Here is a 21083-nt window from a genome sequence, read left to right as displayed (position 1 = left end):
ATTTTGTTTTGAAACAGCATTCAGTGGTATTCCAAAACAGACACAAAACCTGTTCCTCTTGGTTTTAGGAGCTGACATGAAAAATTTAGTTAAGATATTTTAAGGGGTATCCGAAAATTCAAGTGTACAGACAAACAGGTTTGTTTGTTTTTTCAAAACATACAGTAGATACTAGTGTCATCTACTTTCTTCTGTTTCCCTCCCACCCTCTCTTTCCTTACAAAACAGTAAAAGAAGCCCTGCACCCTCTCAAGTTCAACAGATGGGGTCTCCCTGAAATTGATCAAGAGACCATGCAAACGAGCGAACCTGGGATTTTTGCAGGAGGTGATGTTGGTGGACTGGCCAACACTACAGTGGAGTCAGTGAATGACGGAAAGCAAGCTTCCTGGTTCATGCACAAATACTTACAGGTGAGTTTTCAGTGGACTCTCCTTTGACTTTACCTTGATTTCTCCTGTCAGGTGTGCAGAATCATGGAATTGATAACAGAGTAATTTATGGAAAGGGTTAGATCAGGGATGGGGAACCAGTGCCCTCCAGATCCTGTTTGGCTGTGGCTCCCATAGATCCTAACCAACATGGTCAGGGACATTGGTGGTTATGGATGAGGAAAAGTTGTTTCTCCCTCTCAAATAATACTAGAACTAGGCATAATCCAATAAAACTGGGTGGTGAGAGATTTGGAACATACAAATGGAAGAACATCTTCAATCAGTGTATTCCTAAAGTATGGAATTTGCTCACACAGAATTGGGTGATGGCCATCTACTTGGACAGTTTTAGAAACATAGATTTGTAGAGTTGGAAGAGACCACGAGGGTCATCTGCTCCAACCCCCTGCAATGCAGGATCTTTTTTTGCCCAACATGGGGCTCGAATTCACAACCCTGAGATCACAAGGCTCATGCTCTACCTACTGAGCTGGAAGGGGATTAGATCAATTCATGGAGGATAAGGCTGCATTATGTCCAGTACCATAGAGAGAAAAGCAATGGGAGAAAAGCAATGACAAACCTAGACAGCATCTTAAAAAGCAGAGACATCACCTTGCCGACAAAGGTCCGTATAGTTAAAGCTATGGTTTTCCCAGTAGTGATGTATGGAAGTGAGAGCTGGACCATAAAGAAGGCTGATCGCCGAAGAATTGATGCTTTTGAATTATGGTGCTGGAGGAGACTCTTGAGAGTCCCATGGACTGCAAGAAGATCAATCCTATCCATTCTTAAGGAAATCAGCCCTGAGTGCTCCCTGGAAGGACAGATCGTGAAGCTGAGGCTCCAATACTTTGGCCACCTCATGAGAAGAGAAGAATCCTTGGAAAAGACCTTGATGTTGGGAAAGATGGAGGGCACTAGGAGAAGGGGACGACAGAGGACAAGATGGTTGGACAGTGTTCTCGAAGCTACGAACATGAGTTTGACCAAACTGCGGGAGGCAGTGCAAGACAGGAGTGCCTGGCGTGCTCTGGTCCATGGGGTCACAAAGAGTCGGACACGACTAAACGACTAAACAACAACAACAACACCATAGAGAACTGAATACCAATTGAGTGATATTCTCTTCCCATTCTGCCTGTGGGCTTCCTAAAGGTTTCTGTTTGACCACTGTGAAAACAATAGATAAGCCTTCCAATCTATCAAAGCTCTTTTTGTCTTCTTATGGAGTCCCAACAACATATGGAGGAATATAGGTTCTCCACCCCAAATTAGCTATAGAAACTGGAAAATAATAGAGGGCCTGGTTTATTGTTTAGGGGTTGGTTGGTTCTGTTAGTGTGATTTTTTTTATTTTATTTTTTAAAAAATTAAGTAATTCTCATTGGATAACAATTCTTATTTGTACCCAAAGGGGATGCAACTTAATGCATAACACACTGCATAATACACTTTACTCAAGTAATTGGATGGGGAAATAGCTTATAAATATTAAAGGATCTCAGTGTTTTGAACAGCATGGAAGTTTTTGCTTTGCTTTGTTTTGTTTTTCAAAATACTTTTAGCGTTGTCACCTGGGGCAGAAATTATTATGTACAGGGTGTGATCACACCATCACTTTCTAAAATACGTATACACATACAAAACAAGGGCACCTGCACAAGGCAAGCTGCCTACCTGTCAGATAAATCTGGCTGTCACACGAGAGCCCTTGCTTGTGGACAGAAATTTATACAAGGGGGGAAAAAAGGAGAGGAAAAATATGTGTAAGGAATATGCTCAGAGAGGTGAAGGAACAAATTCTCTGACTGGATACTAAACATGTTTCTTTGGCTGTCTTGCATAGACCTTCTTGCATTCATAAGATGCAGTTTGTAGAACATGGCATATCCTTAAGAAAATGTCATTAATGAAAAAGGAAGAAGGAAATACAGTGGCCTTGCTCTTCCTGACAACTTGGAACTGAAAAGTGGTACCGGAAATTTCATTTTTAACTATTCAAGATGGAAAATATCCTTGTTCAAATACTGAATGCTGGTGGGGAGAGGGCTTGGTTTAAAACAGAAACAAAATGCTGTTGATTAGTGTGGAAACATTTCCTCCTCCTTTGCACTCAATATTAAGACCCACCTCCATAATGATTTGTCAGTAGTTTTGCCTCAAAAGTAAAATAAATTTCAGACCAGGAAAATTATTTAAACCGTCAGCTCGTAATAGCTGTGTTTCCAGCCAATTCTTAGTTGACCATTGTCTTCATTATTCATTGGATAAGTTTGCGCCATCCATGAGTTGCTAGCAAGGTACCCATAGGTGGCAATGTGACCTCCTCTGGTGCCCACAAAAGGTTTCAGTAAATACCGCTTCAGAAATCCACATTGCATGAGAGAGTGTTTGTTTGCTGTACTTGCTCAGTTCCTGCTTGCACTGGCTCAGTCTCTCTTCTCTTCTGAACAGAGAAGAGGTGCAAATAGCTTCTCTCTTTGAACAAATATGAGAATGGCTGATGTTAGTGGCTTTCTTCCATTCATGGGGAGCTGATGGGGCACTGTCTCTTTTTCCCCGCTCATGTAGATGTGTAAACTGTTTCCGTTATGTCACATCCCCATGGCAGCCATTTTGTTTCTTCCACTCCTGGCACATTTCAAACTTCCAGATGTGCCAACAGGCCAAAAGAGGTTGGCTACTCGTGTTAAGCAGATCTCCAGTTGATAAGTAAGTGGAGTGATGCTTCTCAATGATGGTTCTCAATATATGAGGTGGGTCACTTTATAGAACTACAGACATTTGTTAGAGGAGTCTGAGGCATTTTCATACAGTGGTACCTTGGTTCTCAAACTTAATCCGTTCCAGAAGTCCGTTCCAAAACCAAAGTGTTCCAAAACCAAGGTGTGCTTTCCCATAGAAAGTAATGCAAAATGGATTAATCTGTTCCAGGCTTTTAAAAACAACCCCTAAAACATGACTTTTACTATCTAACGAGACCATTGATCCATAAAATGAAAGCAATAAACAATGTACTGCAGTCACACAATCAATCAATCAATCAATCAATCAGTAGCTGAACTGGGTTCCACACCGTCACAAAAACAAAACAAAAAAGCCACAAAAACACAAAATAAATAGCAAAAGCAGACAGACCTCAGTGTAACACTCAAAATGGAAGTGTGGCACTCAAATCAGAAGCGTAACACTCAAAATGGAGCGTGTTCGGCTTTCGAAAACTGTTCAAACCGGAACACTTACTTCTGGGTTTGGGTTCCAAGTTGTTTGAGTACCAAGGTACCACTGTATGTGGATTGATGTAGCATAAAGAACACCACTCCCTAGCCTTTCACCAAGTATATTTGTTTGGCTATTTTCCAAATGATTGTTTACTTGCCATGACTCCTAAAACTACATAGCTGGTTCATGTAGCCAAACTTGTTGTATTTTCCATAAGATTTGTGGTTCTGCTTTGTTTGGAAGCAACCCTTGTCTTTTAGGTTAATGCAATGGCACATGCTATCACATCCCTCCCCTTAATAGCCTAAAAACCGGCCCTCTGAGGGGTGAGGGGAATGGGTACAACCATTCCCTTCCCAAACGCCCATTACTGTAATAGAAAATTTCAGGTACTCCTTTTTGTAAGAGATTTCTTTTCCAGAGCCATTTGAAGCAGATTGAAAACCACACTTGGGTGTCAGTCAAGAGAATTTATGTGGGATGTGATGAAGCAGTACATACACACGCATTTTGGCAGCACATTCATTTTTTATGTGCCCATTCTGCAACGATGGCATGGGAATCACTTTCAGGGATTGGTAGAAAATAATATTTAAAGCAGTGAGGGGGAGGCTGTGGCCCTCCAGGTGTTGTTTGGACTACAACTCGCATCATCCCTCATCCCTGGCCATGCCAACCTGGACACCATGGAGGGCCATGGGTACCACATCTCTGATTTACTGAGCATTTCTTCATTATTTTCAGAGGAGAGCCATGTTAATCTGCTGTAGCTAAAGCAAGTAGGGTTCAAATAAGGAAATGCAATGTGATGCTTCCTGTGAACTATGGAAGCACTTTCTTTGGGGACAGTTTCCATGTTTTCCTGGCTCCATCAAGCCTTTGTCATAGATCAAATGGGGGTGCTGTGATTCGGAAATGGTTATTCAGGGTGGGAAAACTAATCCTTCCAGGGTTTTTTTTTCCCCTAACCTGAATACTCAGTGTTCCTGAATTCTCAAGAGAGAGAATTACATTTTATTTGAGCCAAATGGCAACCCAGCAAAATTGTGGGCTCTGGAACAGACCAGGACTTACCAGTTCTGCATAGTTAAGACTGTGGGATGGAGAGCAAGGGGAGACAGGAAAGAAGGAAACCCATTTATATTCGATGATAGTATAAGGAGCTGGATCTGAGGTTGCAGCAAGAAGCCAGCAGTGTTATTTTGTTAAAATGTTTAGGATGATACCGACTTGGTTATCACTCACAAGGTAATTTGCAGCATCTAGATCATGATCTTTAAATTTCTCCACTGGCTCCGGCTCTGTGCATTTCTGTGGGGATTGCACTTTGTGCTTTGAGGCAAAATACTTATGCTGAATTAGACCCAATTGGCTGTATGTCAGTCTGTGGGTATCTTTATAAGAGCCTCTGTGGTACTTTAACCCAGGGACTTTAAAGGAAAGTTTGTTGTTGTTGTTGTTGTTGTTGTTGTTTTAAGGGAGAGGGAAATAAGTGCCATAAATGCTGCCAGCTCTTTTTTGTTAACATAGGTACATTGTTATATACATGGTGGAATTCGCCTCAAATTGTAGCTTTTGGAAGAAAGTCTCCAAATATTCCACATTCTATAAAGTGAGATGCCAATAGATTTCTACTGAGTCGCAGTCCAACTTATAGAAACATTTATTATTATTATTATTATTATTATTATTATTATTATTATTATTATTAGAGAGCAGGGAGTAGTTAGGTGTTTGGTGTATCACTTTTTTGCAGGTATTGGAAAAATGGGACATCTTCCAGTCATTGCAATAGAGCATTTATCAGGAAAAAGAGTGCAGTGGCAGGCAAATGTCCATGTGTATGTCGTGGGGGTTGTGCAGTGCAGCACAGGAAGTAGTAAGGTTCCAACATCACAAACCAGGGATTTTAGATCCAAGTATGTCATTCTCTATGCCACAGTGGCCAGCTTCCTGGAAGAAGGAGCTGTTGTTCTCTTCCACCTCTGCAACCACGAACTCAAGAGGGTTCGTGGGGCCAAGAGGCTTCCTCCTGGCTGGCTCCTAAGTCCAAACAAACTTTTCATGGTCAATTTCAGTCTCACCTCTGATTGCCTCTCCATATATACCTGCTTGACTGCCTTGCTCCTTCTTCAGCTGGTGTCCAGACCAACAGCCCTGGCTGAAGTGTCTAGTACATCTCTCATCTTAATCACAACCACACTAAAGTGGCGCTCTGCAAGCCACTGTTCTCTCCTGTTGCTATCCCTTTGCTATTAGGCCAGCCTAATAGTCTTCTCTCCCATATAGAGATGATCTGTATTGCCAGACCATCTTGTAACTGTGGTGTGAATATTATCTTGTCAACATGTCTGAGGGTTTTTGTAGCACTGATATCCGTGATGGCATGGCTTTTGGGTGTTCATCTGTGTTGTGTTCATCTGATTGGCAGCACATCTTGTGGTTCTTTGTAGGTTTAAGCTCCCCTGCCTCCAGACACATGTATTTATACCAAGGCGCTACTAGTAAACTGCTGTTTAACCCCAAATTCCAAGGGACTCTATTGAGAGCCATGGGCTTTGTATGACTAAGGACTGCCCAAATGTCTGGAATTGTTGGGGGATTCTGGCATGCATTCACACACACACATACACACTGATGTGGATGTGGAGCCCTCTCCAGCATTGATGTTCCTTGCATTTCAGAGGATGTCCATTTGTGCATTGGAATAAGGACAAAACGGTGCTTATATTTTTTGCTAGCACATAGGATAATAGACAACTGTGGACTGATTCACACTGTACATGGCAGTCATTTCTGTCATGTGTACGTACATTTGTCCTTGTTGTTGTTGTTTAGTCGTTTAGTCATGTCCGACTCTTCGTGACCCCATGGACCATAGCACGCCAGGCACTCCTGTCTTCCACTGCCTCCCAAAGTTTGGTCAAACTCATGTTCGTAGCTTCAAGAACACTGTCCAACCATCTCGTCCTCTGTCGTCCCCTTCTCCTAGTGCCCTCCATTTTCCCCAACATCAGGGTCTTTTCCAACGAGTCTTCTCTTCTCATGAGGTTGCCAAAATATTGGAGCCTCAGCTTCAGGATCTGTCCTTCCAGTGAGCACTCGGGGCTGATTTCCTTCGGAATGGATAGGTTTGATCTTCTTGCAGTCCATGGGACTCTCAAGAGTCTCCTCCAGCACCATAATTCAAAAGCATCAATTCTTCGGCGATCAGCCTTCTTTATGGTCCAGCTCTCATTTCCATACATCACTACTGGGAAAACGTTTGTCCTAGTGAATGTCATAAAAACAAGACTTGCCCAGACATGCACTGAAGAGCCATTTGGATATTGTTGCCTAGTACGTGTCCATCAGGTATTCTTCCTCATTTTATATATCATCGTTATGTTACAGAGTGCCCATTCTAATGCCAGCGGGGTGTGCCAAAAGAACAGAAAAACACCAAGCAGTTCTAGGAAGAGTCTGTTCCTTTACTGACAGTATAATGCTGTAGTTTCACTTACATACAGTTGTAGATACAGTCTCCTTACAGCATATAGACTATGCTCTGGCCAAGGACAGGGGCCAAGAGCAAACTTGCCTTAAACACAGCAGCATTTGTACTGTAGATTGTGCTGAGTCGTTCTCACATGCTTGCTGACTCATTCTCACATGCTTAACTACCTGCAGATGCAGGACAAAACACACCCAAATTAAACAGCACACGGAAATTAAATAAACAGCACGCCAAGAAAGCACACATTTCTTGTCCTTTTTCTCTGCATGTATAAACCCTTATACAGTACATTAACACCTCACCCTTCCTCTGGGGAGGTCAGAGTGCCCAGGAAATCTCCCATTCGGATTACAAGTCCTGACCTCAACTTCGGTCATGTAACTCTATCATTTGCCTTCAGAGCTTTTTCTAGGCATCTTCCCCTTCACCCTTTATGGTGCTCATAATGGCAAATGCCTCTGAGTAGCAGAATGTGAATCGGCCCTTTGATTTCTAACTGCGCCGCTTTTTCTTCCACGTATGCCTTGTTGGGCACGGATCCACACCATAAAACACACGTTTCCCCGGAATATAACTAAAGGCATTGGAGGAAATCTGACAATTCGTAGCTTGTCAATTGGAATTTTAGATCAAGCAGGCTTAATGTTAGAGTTGTTTCCGTTACCCTTTGCAGGTTTTGAGGGAGCTTATTCGACCTTACTATCTCACCATGAAGCTAATGGGAAAAGCCTTGCAGCAATCTTCACAGGAAAGTTTCCAAATGTCAAGTGTCATCTTTCCAGCTGCTAGATGAATGGGTAGCCACGAGGCATTTATTTGGGTGTGCGGTCTCAGTAAAATCTGGTTGCTGTGGCAGCGATTACTATAATTTGGCAATTGCTTTGGCAGTACTGGGACCACATGCAATTTTAGTTGTTGGATTCGGGGCATTATTTGGGGACAGTCGTAATTTAGAGGCAGGTCAAGGCATCCCTGGGTTGTTGCTTTTTTTCAGGGCTAGCATAGCACTCTCTCTGCCTTTTTCATCTACATGAGGACATTCTTCTGCATTGTTCTCACCGTTGTAGCCTCTCAATCTGGAAATTAAAAATATATTTGCAAAGATGCAAAGCAGATTGGCATGCTCTTGAATACAGGAGATGGCAACCCATCCAGCCTGCCAATTTCACATTAGTTAATGATGTGTAGTTTGGGTAATTTCCCTATAGTGCAGTATAGAAGCTATCGGCTATTATTGAAAACTGCTATCAACAATTGGTGTGTAAGGAAGGGCCCTCCAGATGTTGGTAGCTGGGGCTGATGGGAGTTGGAGTCCATCTCCCGACTACAAGGCCATAGGTTCTCCATCCATGCAGTATAGCATCTCAGTAAAAGCTAAGACCAAAGGTTTAGAAGGGACCAGCTATAAATACATTCACATTTAGCTCTGATTAAAGCTGTTCGTAAAACAAATGTCCTATAGCTCAGGTTTCGAAGCCCTCTGTTGCATCTAGAATTCTCACAACCTGTTTAAATCATTATCCAGAAAATGTTCTGCAGGAGACTCTCTTAATCTGAAATTGTGACTACTATTATACATGGACCCACAGACAGCTGCATACTGTTTGAATTTTGCCCATGCTTGGCATTCTATTTAAGGCATCTGCTTTTTAGCAGCATAGTGTGAACATTTAATCTTTGTGTCCATCCTCATTCTTCACATGGGGATATATATATATATATATATATATATATATATATATATATATATATATATAATCTTGTTTTTACTTTTTGCAGTGTTTTAACAACAAAAATTAAATCTAAACAAATTCAACCTACATTTTCTTTGACTTCCCTCCCCTCCTCTCTGTGGTTCCTTATTTTATATAATATATGCTTACTGCATAACCAATTCAAACCTTCTTTTACAAATTTATCCTTTATGATCCCTTTAAGTTGTTTCTGCTCGTGTTTGTCAATCCTGCTAACATTTTTAATTGTTTAAAATTTGTCTTCACATATTCAACAAGTTTCCCCCACTCTGTCTAGTTGCTGACTGTCTTTCATTGGAACGGATTCTTCTTTCCATCTTTGGAATCAGAAGGTTGGTAGTTCGAATCCCCGCAATGGGGTGAGCTCCTTTTGCTCGGTCCCTGCTCCTGCCAACCTAGCAGTTCGAAAGCACCTCAAAGTGCAAGTAGATAAATAGGTACTGCTCCGGTGGGAAGGTAGATGGCATTTCCGTGCGCTGCTCTGCTCTGCCAGAAACGGCTTTGTCATGCTGGCCACATGACCTGGAAGCTGTACGCCGGCTCCCTCGGCCAGTAAAACGAGATGAGCGCCACAACCCCAGAGTTGTTCGCCACTGGACCTAATGGTCAGGGGTCCCTTTACCTTTTAATAGCATACATAAATAGTTTTTTTCCTGGTCTTTGGCATTTGTGTAGGGTGAACCTGTAATCTGTGCTTCCACCCTGAATCATCCAGGGGAATTTCAACGTGTCGTAATTGCTGTGAAGCTCTTGTTGCCCTTAGAACATCGCCAGGATTTGGGATCCCAAGCCATCTTGTTGATGTTATCCCAAAGAACATGCTTTGATGGGAATACTTTCAATGGTGTGGCTTATTGACTGATTTATTTTTCTTGGTCACCCTAGAGTAGTGGTTTGCAACCTTTCTGACTCCATGCCTCACTTGACCAACCACATTCTTCCTGCGGCTCCCCTGTGGGAGCTGCTTAAACTGGGGTTCCATTGCAGGACACACATAAGTGGGGATTCCCCTGTTCTGCCCCCACCCCATTATGCCCCCCCCAACTCCCCTGAATGTTCCTTGGAGAGGAGAGAGATATGTAATGCAGGAAGATATGGGCAGCAAGTTAATGAAAGGACTTAGCATTCCCCTTAACATTTTTTCAAGTCTCCCCTACTGAATTTTGCCTAAACTCAAAGGCTCTGCTCAGATAAAATATCAACTGGGATTTCAAAAGAAGTTAAAATAATAATAGCCTTTGTTTTGTTTTGTTTTGTTTGCAAAAAGAAAATATGATTGGCAAAGGGGCTGGCCACCCAAGTAGTCTTAGCTCCACCAATCATGCCTTGCTCTCCTCACCAAAGCTCAGAAAAGGAGGATGACCCACGTCTTGACTTTAGCAACCTTCCCCCAAATCATTGTGATTGGACTGCCCTGGGGTGGGGTGGGGAGGAATTCACTGTCATCAAGAAGAGATAGACCTGTCTGTCGAATGGAAAGATTTATTCCCCCTTTTCCACCCCCTCTGCTCTCAAGTTCTGGCCATTTCCCCAATAGGAATGGTTTTGTTACTTAGTACTCCGCTATACAGCTGCATATAAAACGTTTTAAATGTGTTGTAAAGTGGAATATACAAATGTGACACTAGATGGCGAGAGTGAGCTATGCCAAATTCAATGTCTTTTTCAAAATGTTTTAAAAGCATTTTCACAGCGTTTTTATATGTGTGTAGATTCCACCTTAGAAAAGAAAGGTGGAAGCTTTGTGTGGAACGTTTTTGAAAACAGGAGGCAACAGAGCGACTCTGGAGCTTGATATATTTTGTTAACAGCAGGATCCAACTTGGGGATGTGAGATTATGACCCAACATATCCCGATTCACCTGATTATTCAGGGTACAGACAGAAATAATACACCTCCCTAATAAACGGCATTGCCTGCTTTTAATGGAAGCCCGAGGATACCTTTGACTCTATATGTAGAAGCAGCACTAATATTTCTATCTCTTCCCCTTTTGCCCTCCTCCTTGGCTGTGACATGACACTTTGTCACTTCCTCTCTTTTCCCCTTCCCTCCTTGTGTATTGTGCAGCTTCCGGTGCCCTCACTTAGGCCCTGATGTCTATGAACCACTTTGTTCTTGATCCCAGATATTTCTGTTCACACTGTAGGCATCATCCACATTTGGGCGAGCTGTGATAATAAGGAACTGCATTTGCAATATCCTTTCTTTTCCTTCCCTTAGCATTATATCTCTTGTGGAGTTCACAAACAGGAAGTGAATAAATTAAGTCCTGGCTCCATTTCCCTCCTCTTCTGAGTTCCTCCTGTATGTATTTTATCCCTGTTAAGATGAAAGGCACTTGGGCACTTAATAACGGAGGGGCCGGATTCATTGACGGTTCACAGAAGCTTCCATTCACTTCAGTATAGCTTTAAGAACACTCCCTTAGTGTTGTGCTGCATAAAAAAAATCTTCTTTCTTTCTCAGTAAAAGAATAATATTTGAGCTTTTACATTTGGTTTGCCAGGAGTTTATCTTTTATGTAGCTTTGCCTCAATGCAAAATTCAAACATTTCAGAGATAATTTGAGTACAAGTTATTTGGGAGGTGGGATGGGGGGGGGGAAGAGAAATTGGTATTAATTCACATCCTTAAGTTTCCTTATTGTGTTTCTGTAAGGTGAATAAGTGCATCTCTTTAGAAAACGCTGTTGAGTCGCTTGAAGAATCCAGAGCCAGGGCATAATGTACTGCAGTGCGATACAATTTTAATTTGAATAGTGACTTTCATACAAAATGCATCTCTGACTGACTGTAAATAATGCAATTACAGAATTAAATAATAAATAATAGACGAGGGGAAGGCAGTGGAAATACAAGGGAGGAAGAATGGAAATCTTATTTTTTTTGGGGGGGAGGGGTAAGCTTGAAATGGAGAGCAGGTGAATAAGGTGCAGAGATGTAGAGGAATTTTCTTACAAAAGCTGGAAGGTACAGAAGAATTTAAAAGAGGATGCCGATGGAGTGTTTCATTTTTAGAGAGATGTAGGAGGCGAGTATATTAGCTCCTCATACCATGTAGTGTCCTTGGGAGAACAATGAGCAAGATGTAGATAGGGGAGCAGGCAGAAACTAGCTGTCCTAAACTAGGTCTCCCAGGCATGTTAGCAGGGGCTCCAGGTTAGAATTGTGAAGTACCAGAGTAGAATGGACTGTACCGCTTCAGACTGCAGGAGAAGGCTCTGTGTTGTTGTTGTTTTAAACGTCCCATATGTTATGCAGAATATTGGCCTAAGTGGGGACGTCCTAAGGAAAAGTGGGACATTCCGGGATCAAATCAGAAACTGGGACAACTTCTGTAAATCTGGGACTGTCCATAGAAAACAGAGGCACTTGGAGGGCCTGAGGTTTTATTTACGGTCATACCTCAACATCCGAACGACTTGACTACCGAAGGTTTCGACTTCCGAAGTCGACAAACCCGGATGTCTTTTCACCGCGTGCGCGTTCTGCGCCTGCGCAGAACGGGCGCTTCAACAAGCGAAGACTTCGACTTACGAAGACGGCCGCAGAACGGATTGTCTTCGTAAGTCGAAGTACCACTGAATACTTAAGAAGCAGACAGTTTTTGTTAGATAAATATTGTTTTCCTGCCTTTTCTGACTGCTTGCTGCGGAAGGCAAGAAAGAGGCTTGGGAGACTGTGGTCTGGGGGAAAGCACGGTTTGCAAGCTGTCTCGGAAACCTGTTCAGACTTAATGCCAAGCTGTGGTTTGTTGTCGCATGCACAGTGCATGCTCACATACTTCCTCGCCCCCGCCCCCACCCACTTTGGGTACGAGGAGCAGATAAGAGGTTTGTCACAGTTTGCAACAAATCAGCTTCTTCATAAATCAGGAAAAGATGAGGAGGATAGCAGTGAGCTTAAGGCCCACCATTCTACTGAATCAGTGTCTCCAACCTCTTAAAGTGGCAGACAAGTTCAGTCTTGGACTCTCATCGTGGTTAATGACTGTAGACCCTCCAAGTGCCCCTATTTTCTAGGAAGAGGCCCTGATTTGATCCCAGAATGTCCCATTTTTCCTTAGGATGTCCTTATTTTCATCGGAGAAATGGTGGAGGGTACAACCTTTAGAAGACATCTGAGGGCAGCCCTGTATAAGTTTTGAATGTTTAATGTTTTGAATATGTTTTTTATATATGTTGGAAGCCGCCCAGAGTGGCTGGGGTAACCCAGTGAGATGTGTGGGGTATAAATAAATTATTATTATTATTATTATTATTATTATTATTATTATTATTATTGACATCCCTATTTTCATTGGAGAAATATTGGAGGGTTAGGCGACTGAACTTGTTGGGATCTTACATTTCATTGTTTTCATAACTTGATTTGATTGTCTGCAGTGTATTTATTGACATTATGAAGGCACACATATGTGAGTGATTCCCTTCATTCTGATTAAGGAAAGTTGTCAAGTGGCAGAGACTGTCTTAGCTAGAATTTCCATTCAGTTCATATTTAAAGGTGAACTCACACTTTCTGAAACAATACACAGAGTGAATCCCAGCCATCATTTGAATTTTGCATGTCTCTGAATGTAGCAATGCAGTTTTCCAGCCAAGTAACGTGTGCAAAAATGCTTATGCAGGGGTAAATTGTACATAAAAGTGTATATTTTTGTAAAATAAATAAATAAAATAAAATAAAATACAGAAATGTGCATATTAAAGAACATTGTTTGTATGTATATATTAAGCAAAACTGTGTTGCAAAAATATGTATATGAAGCTAAGTGGAAATAGACCATTTTATATTTCCCTACTCTCAGCTAGCCAACTCTCATAGGGTTACTCTGAGGCTGAAGTGAGAGCACCCCCACATTGCACTAACTTTAGTTTGTCAGAAGTTTGTCGGGGTGAAATGGAGGTGAAATAACATTGGCTCCCAGTAAGTTTCCGAGCACAATTCAGAATTTTGGTGCTGATCTTTAAAGCCCTAAACCAGGCATAGGCAAACTTGGCCCTCCAGATGTTTTGGGACTACAGCTCCTATCATCCCTAGCTAACAGGACCAGTGGTCAGGAATGATGGGAGTTGTAGTCCCAAAACATCTGGAGGGCCGAGTTTGCCTATGCCTGCCCTAAACGGCCTCCACTCAGTATACCTGAAGGAGTGTCTGTACCCCCATCGTTCAGCCCGGACACTGAGGTCCGGCGCCAAGGGCCTTCTGGCAGTCCCCTTACTGCAAGAAGTGAGGTCACAGGGAACCAGGCAGAGGGCCTTGTTGGCAGTGGCTCCCACTCTGCGGAATGCCCTCCCATCAGATGTCAAGGAAATAAACAACTATCTGACTTTTAGAAGACATCTGAAGGCAGCCCTGTTTAGGGAAGTTTTTAATGTTTGATCTTTTATTGTGTTTTTAATGTTCTGTTGGGAGTGGCTGGGGAAACCCAGCCAGATGGGGGTGATATAAAAATATTACTTTTATTAAGCCAACTTCCATGCTGTCATTGTTTTCTTTACACAGTCTTTACACGGCATTGCTGTTCCTGCTGTACCCCAGCTTCCTCTTTTCTACACGCCTGTGGATTTAGTAGACATCAGTATAGAAGTTGCTGGAATCCAGTTCCCAAACCCCTTTGGCCTCGCCAGTGCGACTCCCACCACAAGTTCGCCAATGATCCGCAGAGCTTTCGAAGCCGGATGGGGATTTGCACTGACCAAAACCTTTTCTCTGGACAAGGTAATTTTGTGACACCATGTGGTTTTTTTTGTGTGTGTTGCTGGTCGGTGGCAGCCGTTTCCAGCAGAAACCACGGGGAGAGGGAGCGAGATCAGACAAATCGGAGAACAGGAGAGATTGGACAGTTTTTCCTTTGTTTGGCTTTTGCTGATTGGCTGTAGCAGTTTCAGGCAGAGAGCATGGTGGGAGAAAGCATGGATGAGAAATGTTCCCATAGGAAATAATGGAAATCACCAGCTCATTATGTGAATACTTGTCTAACGAACAATGTCCTAGGAGTGCATGGTGGGACCTGCATGTACACATATTCCAGAAATGGTATGTTTCTTTGTGTCGCACTGGAATCCCCAAAAGCAGCCCCAGGGATGCAATTTATATGAAAGGTTCAGGTGCCAAGAACACACAGGAGTTCATTATTCCATAGTTCTAAACAGTAGTTCTACTATACCATTCAGTATAATATATAGAAGGAAAGTTATCCATATATATATTTTTGAATGGACTGGCCTCTGGTGGCCAAATTAAGCAAGTAGGGGGTTGTTGGACTAAGCTATATTTTTACTCCAAACTTTTATATATATATATATAAAAAATCACATCCTCCCCTTGTCTGGAAGCCACTTAGATTGTTTTCAGTGAGAGATGTTTTGATTGTGCATACTTTTAAAACTGTTACCCACATGACATCTGAGTGACCTCCTCAGCTGCAAGCTGGAAATGAAAAACAGTATGAGGTGTTTTGTTTTCCCCATTTTGTCTTTTGAGATTTTCAAATTTCAGAGATTTAATTTCAAATTTGTGGCATAATTTGAATTATCTGTACTTGACTTCTCTCTCTTTATTCCATGCAAGTGGAATGTGAATTGAACCTTCACAATCAAATGACTCTGGTATTGCAATTTGTAGTTTTTTTCTATGAAAGGCTGTGATTGAAAGGTGATCACACTGTTGTCAGTAGTTCGCAGTCATAGGGTCATTCCTTGGACTTGCTGTGCCATTGAACCCTGAGAAGCGTGCAATTTTCTTTTAACAACATTCTCATTAAAAACTCATCTTAAGAATCTCTTTTAACATTCATTCCTCCCGATATACTCATGTTTGCATGCAATTTTGTATAAGATATCCATTGTTGGTTCTCATACTGCTTCGTATAGTTTTGAGGAGCACAAATTAAGGAGAGTCACATTCCGATGTTAATGAAACTGAATTTCTGCTCCATTCCTATGTCAAATTGTTCCCTGCTAACAGGCGCTGCCAAACTCATCCACAACACAGTTCTGTTCTCATTTTTGGTTGTCACTTGTCTGTCCTTCTCTGGTAGCCTAAAAGCAATCATGTTTCTAGAGAGGGTTGAGTTGTAGGAAGATGAGATAAGGTGGTGCCCTTTGAAATCAAAATGCACTTTCCTTCTGTTCCCTTCCGCTTCAAAACATAGGGTTGCGTTTTCTCTTTATTTCAATGCTCGGTCAGGTCACAGTCTGTGTCTACAGGTCAGAGCTGCATATGTGTCTAACCAAGGATGGAGTCACCCAGAAGGCTGTGTTATAATTGTTGTCTAGCCTAAATTAATTCTGGATCACTGAAGCAGCCACTTTCTTAATTAAGGTGCTGTAATAGCTGCTGCCGTCATTGTGTCTCCTGCTTTACAGCAGATTTGCAAAGCCACTGACCTACCGGCTGTACTTGTGAACCATCGTGTGCCCCAAGTCCAGCTCTAGTTTTCTCCAGTCTCCCCACCATTGTCTCCATGGCTTCTGCTGACACCTCTTTGCCTCGTGTCGCGCAGGCTCATCCCTGCCACTCACAGACGGTTCTATTCCGCATTTGCTTTTCATCTCCTTCCCCAGTGCACGCTTATTGGTAAGCTGCAGAAAACCACATTAACGGGACTTAGAAGGCGTGTTTCTGTCCAACAAGTAAAAATTAGCTAATGTATTTCCATGTGATGGTTCTGAAATATAGGATGTAGATTAAAAGGGTCCTTCTATTACCCTGTGTTGTACACACAGAAACAGAAACCCGCTATTTGCATTGTGGGGGAAAGCCTTTTTGTTATAATGAAGGGGGTTTGCATTCCACCACACTATAGAGTCGCAAGAACAGACCTCAGGGGACTGACTCAGCTCTCATTAATTCTCAGGGACACAAAAACTTGGGTCAGGAGGAGTTTGAGATCGTGGTGTCCCTGGCTTATTTTCACCCATGGAAATGGCTGCAATGGGGGAAAATATATAGCATTGCCTCTTCGGTTAACTGTACATTGAGGGCCAAAAAAACACTGGTACCTCGGTTTAAGTACACAATTGGTTCCAGAAGTCTGTACTTAACCTGAAGCGTACTTAACCTGAAGCAAACTTTCCCATTGAAAGTGATGGAAAGTGGATTAATCCATTCCAGACGGGTCCGCGGAGTACTCAACCTGAAGCGTACTTAACCCGAAGTATGAGTGTAATTGGTTCTGGAAGTCCGTACTTAACCTGAAGTGTACTTGACCTGAAGCAAACTTTCCCATTGAAAGTAATAGAAAGTGGATTAATCCGTTCCAGACATGTTCGCGGAGTACTTAAACTGAAAGTACTCAAACCGAAGCGTACTTAAACTGAGGTATGGCTGTAGCACCCTGAAAGGGAATGGTTTGCAACACTGTATATATTTCATGAGTCTTGAATTCAGTCTTGTTCATGTTTTAATGGAAACCTAGCTTGATTTTCAACTCCCGGAACATTACTCAAACTGAAACAACTTTTGCAAATATTGCAACGCACTTCACCAACCGCAAAATGCATACAAAATCCATGCATGAGGAAAGGTGTGTTTGTGTGTGAAACTGGCATGCAAAAATGTGTTGTGCTGGGCAAATTTTCTTGCAATTTTTTTTGCAGATTTGACAAAAATGTGTATATTTAGAGAAATGACACTAAAAATGCTGATTAATTTTCATGAGGGCATTTAAAGAAAAAGGCAAGCGAAAATGAAATGTGTTGTGTTGAACTTGGGACCAGAAAAAATGATAAACCGATCGTTTAAACTTTTCCTAGACTCAAATATGCTATTCCTCTCACACCACACACATCATGCACACCAAGGCTAAATCTAGAGACATCAGAAAAGTGTTTCAGTTTAAAGCGTTGTAAATTTAAACAGGGAAAACAGGCAGAGAAAAACGGGGCTCCACATCACCATCTGGTGGCACAGTGTTATATCACATATACAACACATATAAATCGCTTTTTCTTTTCCAGTCTAGCTGAGTCCAAAATCCACGAAGATAACTGGCAAATCTGACAAAGGAGTACTTGATGTTAACGTGAGGTTGTCATATGAGATGGAAGGCGGAAGGAAACTGCAGTAAATATGTGTTCTCCATCTGGCCTAGACCCATAAAACCATCTCCACCTTTATTTTTTTGCCATAGAATTAATAGTCAGCATTCATATGTCTGAAATACTTTTTTTAATGGCCATGCAATGATACCATGTTGCATATTAGAGGGAGAAGAGATTGGGAGATTAGATAAAGTAGACCTTGGCTTGTACCAATTTAATACAGTTTGTCCTACAAAACCACTCCATTTAGTTCCATGTCTGCAGAATTGCCTGGGAAAAAAATGTAAAATCCCTTTAGTCCATATCTAATTGGAACTGGAAAAAGGGTACATTGCAAATTGTGGTTAATATTTCAGTACTGAGTGTACCACCAGTTGAAATGGAATTCCTATTAAATTAACATCTAAGAATGAATATAAGCTTCCTGGAAGTGTGTATATTCTTGATGTGTGTGAATTTTTTTTTTAAAAAAAATGTTGGCATGAGAGAGATTCAACGTTAGCTAATTATCTAAAACTGAGTGCTTGTTGTTATTCGCACGCGTTTGCAATCCGAGGAATTTTTTTTCTTCTGAATTGCATATTGCCTTTTCTGTTCCTTTGACCTCGCTACTCTTACCACCACACACACGTCATGAACTGGCAGGGCAACAGGAAGAGGATCCCCACGAGGGGTGCAGTCGCAACTGGGACCCACCGGGGCAAGCCGGTGATGGGAAAAGAGAGGTTGGGGTTGTGGGAAGTACACACAGGATGACAGAGGGTGGCAAGGGGATGGCAGGTCAGTGTGCATGGACCAGAAGAGCAGGATCCAACACCAGAGTCGGAGGGGCTCCTGTCTCCATGATCAAGGCAGGTTCTGAGGCATAGAGAGCAAGAGGAGGTAGGGTCAGAGAGGCTGAGGCAAGCAAGGGCCCACAGCCCAGCTTACTACCTGGCCAGGTGGGACTCATTAGCTCTGGGAGGAGGTGTGTGATTCCTCAGTTGTATTAGGCTCAGGACAGGTGAGGGACACCTGCCTCATCAAGCCCAGGTGCTACAATCAAGACTCAAGAGGGAAAAAATGGGAGCAGAGCTGTGGTGCTATGTTTGCTCAACTGCCCATGCTGATGGATCCTCGGCTTGGAAGCTCCAGGAAGTCTATAGGACTGTGCTTTGGATTTGATTCTGGTCTGTGTTTCCTGACTGATGGATTTTGGACTTGGTTTACTTGGATTGACCCTGGACTGCATTTTCTGACCACTGGAGTTTGGACTCTGGACTTGGCTTGCATGGATTGACGCTGGATTGTGTTTCCTGATTGCTGAGCTTTGGACTTGTCCTAATGTATAGGGCCAGTGGGACTTGCCGCCAGGTAGGCCGAGGGTTCAGGACAACATACACCACATCGTGTATGTATATATGCCTTCCAATTTAGGGTTACATTTCCTTATGCCATACTTATGCCATACTGAATTTGTTAGTCTTTAAGGTGTAGTCTTAAGAAGCTCCCAGTTTCAGTCCTTGGCCTCTCAAGTTTTTGTTTTTTTTTCAAATCACCCAGTAAGCCCTCATCTGCACTATACATGCCACTTTAAGTAGCCCTGGCTCCTCCCCAAGGAATCCTGGGAAATGTAGTTTTAGGGAACTGAGAGTTCTTGGGAGACTCCTGTTCCCCTCACAGTGTGGCAGTTCTCAGAGTTGTTTTACAATCAATTATTCTTCCCATGGAACTTTGGGAATTGTAGCACCTTGAGAGGAATTGGGATCTTCTAAGAACTCTGAGCACCCTTAATAAACTGCAGCTCCCAGTTTGAAGTGGTACTATGCTCCTTTAAATGTATAGTGCAGATAGGTCTGAGATAGCTATTAAAGACCTCTACCTTAGAAAGCTTCTGATAGTTTGGGTAGAAAACACAGGAACGAGATTATCAATTAGTTGTCTTAATTCACTGTAGGTTATCTCTCTTTCCTGCCTCTATCTGATTTCATTCTGTATTTCCTTCAAGAAAGGACCCCCAAAGTAGCTTGCATAAAATAATTTAAAACTATTGCATTAGGACTGTTTCTACCCACTGCAAGTGCACATAGTGTTGCCCTGGGATAGCATAATCGCCTTTTTCAAATACAAGTTCTTGTTAGATTGTGGTGGCTGCTCCCGGCACCGTTCATCCTACTTCACTCTGCAGACTGCTGGCAATTGGGTGCCCCTTGTCTGGCCCTGCTTTTCTCACTCCCTTTCCATGAGGACTGCAGATTTCTCCACTGTCCACCAAGGGCAGAGTTGGAATTACAATTTCAGAGCAAAAATGGAACAAGGTTTTCAACTCCAGAAGGTTGCATGTGCAAGGCCCCGTCTGCACTATAAATGCAAAACAGCGTTTTAAGTGTTTAAACAGTTATGGCCAAAGAATCCTGGGAATGGTAGTTTGTTAAAGGTGTTGACCGTTGCTAGGAGACCCCTATTACTTTCATATAGCTGCAACTTTTGGAGTGGTTTAACAATTGACCCCTGTTCCTAAGGAGCTCTGAAAATTGTAGCTATATGAAGGGAATAGGGGTCTCCAGAGCTTTTTTTGTGGCAGTTATCACTGGAGCAGAGTGTCATCACCTTTCTATTTATTATTATGTTTGCTTCCTATAGCAGCCATTTTGTGCCAGCACCTCATATTTTACCAAAGTGAGCACTTGGGTCTCCTAACAACTCAGTACTGTACCTTTAACAAATGACTTCCCATTATTCTTTTGGGGAAGCTATGGCTATTTCAAATGGTATAACACTGTTTTAAAGTTATAGGGAAGGTGGGACCTAAGACTTTGGATGCATGACATACAATACAACATTTGACCTTCCCTGGTATTTAATGCCAGGTAGGCTTAATCAGAGGGACCCAGGTGGCACTGTGGGTTAAACCACTGAGCCTAGGGCTTGCTAATCAGAAGGTTGGCGGTTCGAATCCCTGTGATGGGGTGAGCTCCCGTTGCTCGGTCCCAGCTCCTGCAAACCTAGCAGTTCGAAAGCACGTCAAAATGCAAGTAGATAAATAGGAACCGCTACAGCGGGAAGGTAAACGGCGTTTCCATGTGCTGTTCTGGTTTGCCAGAAGCGGCTTTGTCATGCTGGCCACATGACCTGGAAGCTA

General features: G+C 42.5%; 1 protein-coding gene across 4 annotated transcripts in view; it reads left to right on the top strand.

Annotated features, from left to right (window-relative positions):
- DPYD (dihydropyrimidine dehydrogenase) overlaps positions 1-21083 on the top strand; it is a 520906-nt gene that overhangs the window by 284634 nt on the left and 215189 nt on the right. For all 4 annotated transcript variants that reach the window (XM_088673792.1, XM_035123774.3, XM_088673794.1 and 1 more), the window contains 2 exons: positions 229-413; positions 14421-14636. In XM_088673792.1, coding sequence (XP_088529918.1) covers positions 229-413; positions 14421-14636 — 401 coding nt within the window. The remainder of the gene's footprint in view (positions 1-228; positions 414-14420; positions 14637-21083) is intronic.

The sequence above is a fragment of the Zootoca vivipara genome, chromosome 7 (assembly GCF_965207765.1).
Source record: "Zootoca vivipara chromosome 7, rZooViv2.hap1.1, whole genome shotgun sequence".
NCBI lineage: Eukaryota > Metazoa > Chordata > Lepidosauria > Squamata > Lacertidae > Zootoca > Zootoca vivipara.
The sequence above is the reverse complement of the archived record's forward strand: the minus strand, read 5'-3'. Positions and strand labels throughout refer to the sequence as shown.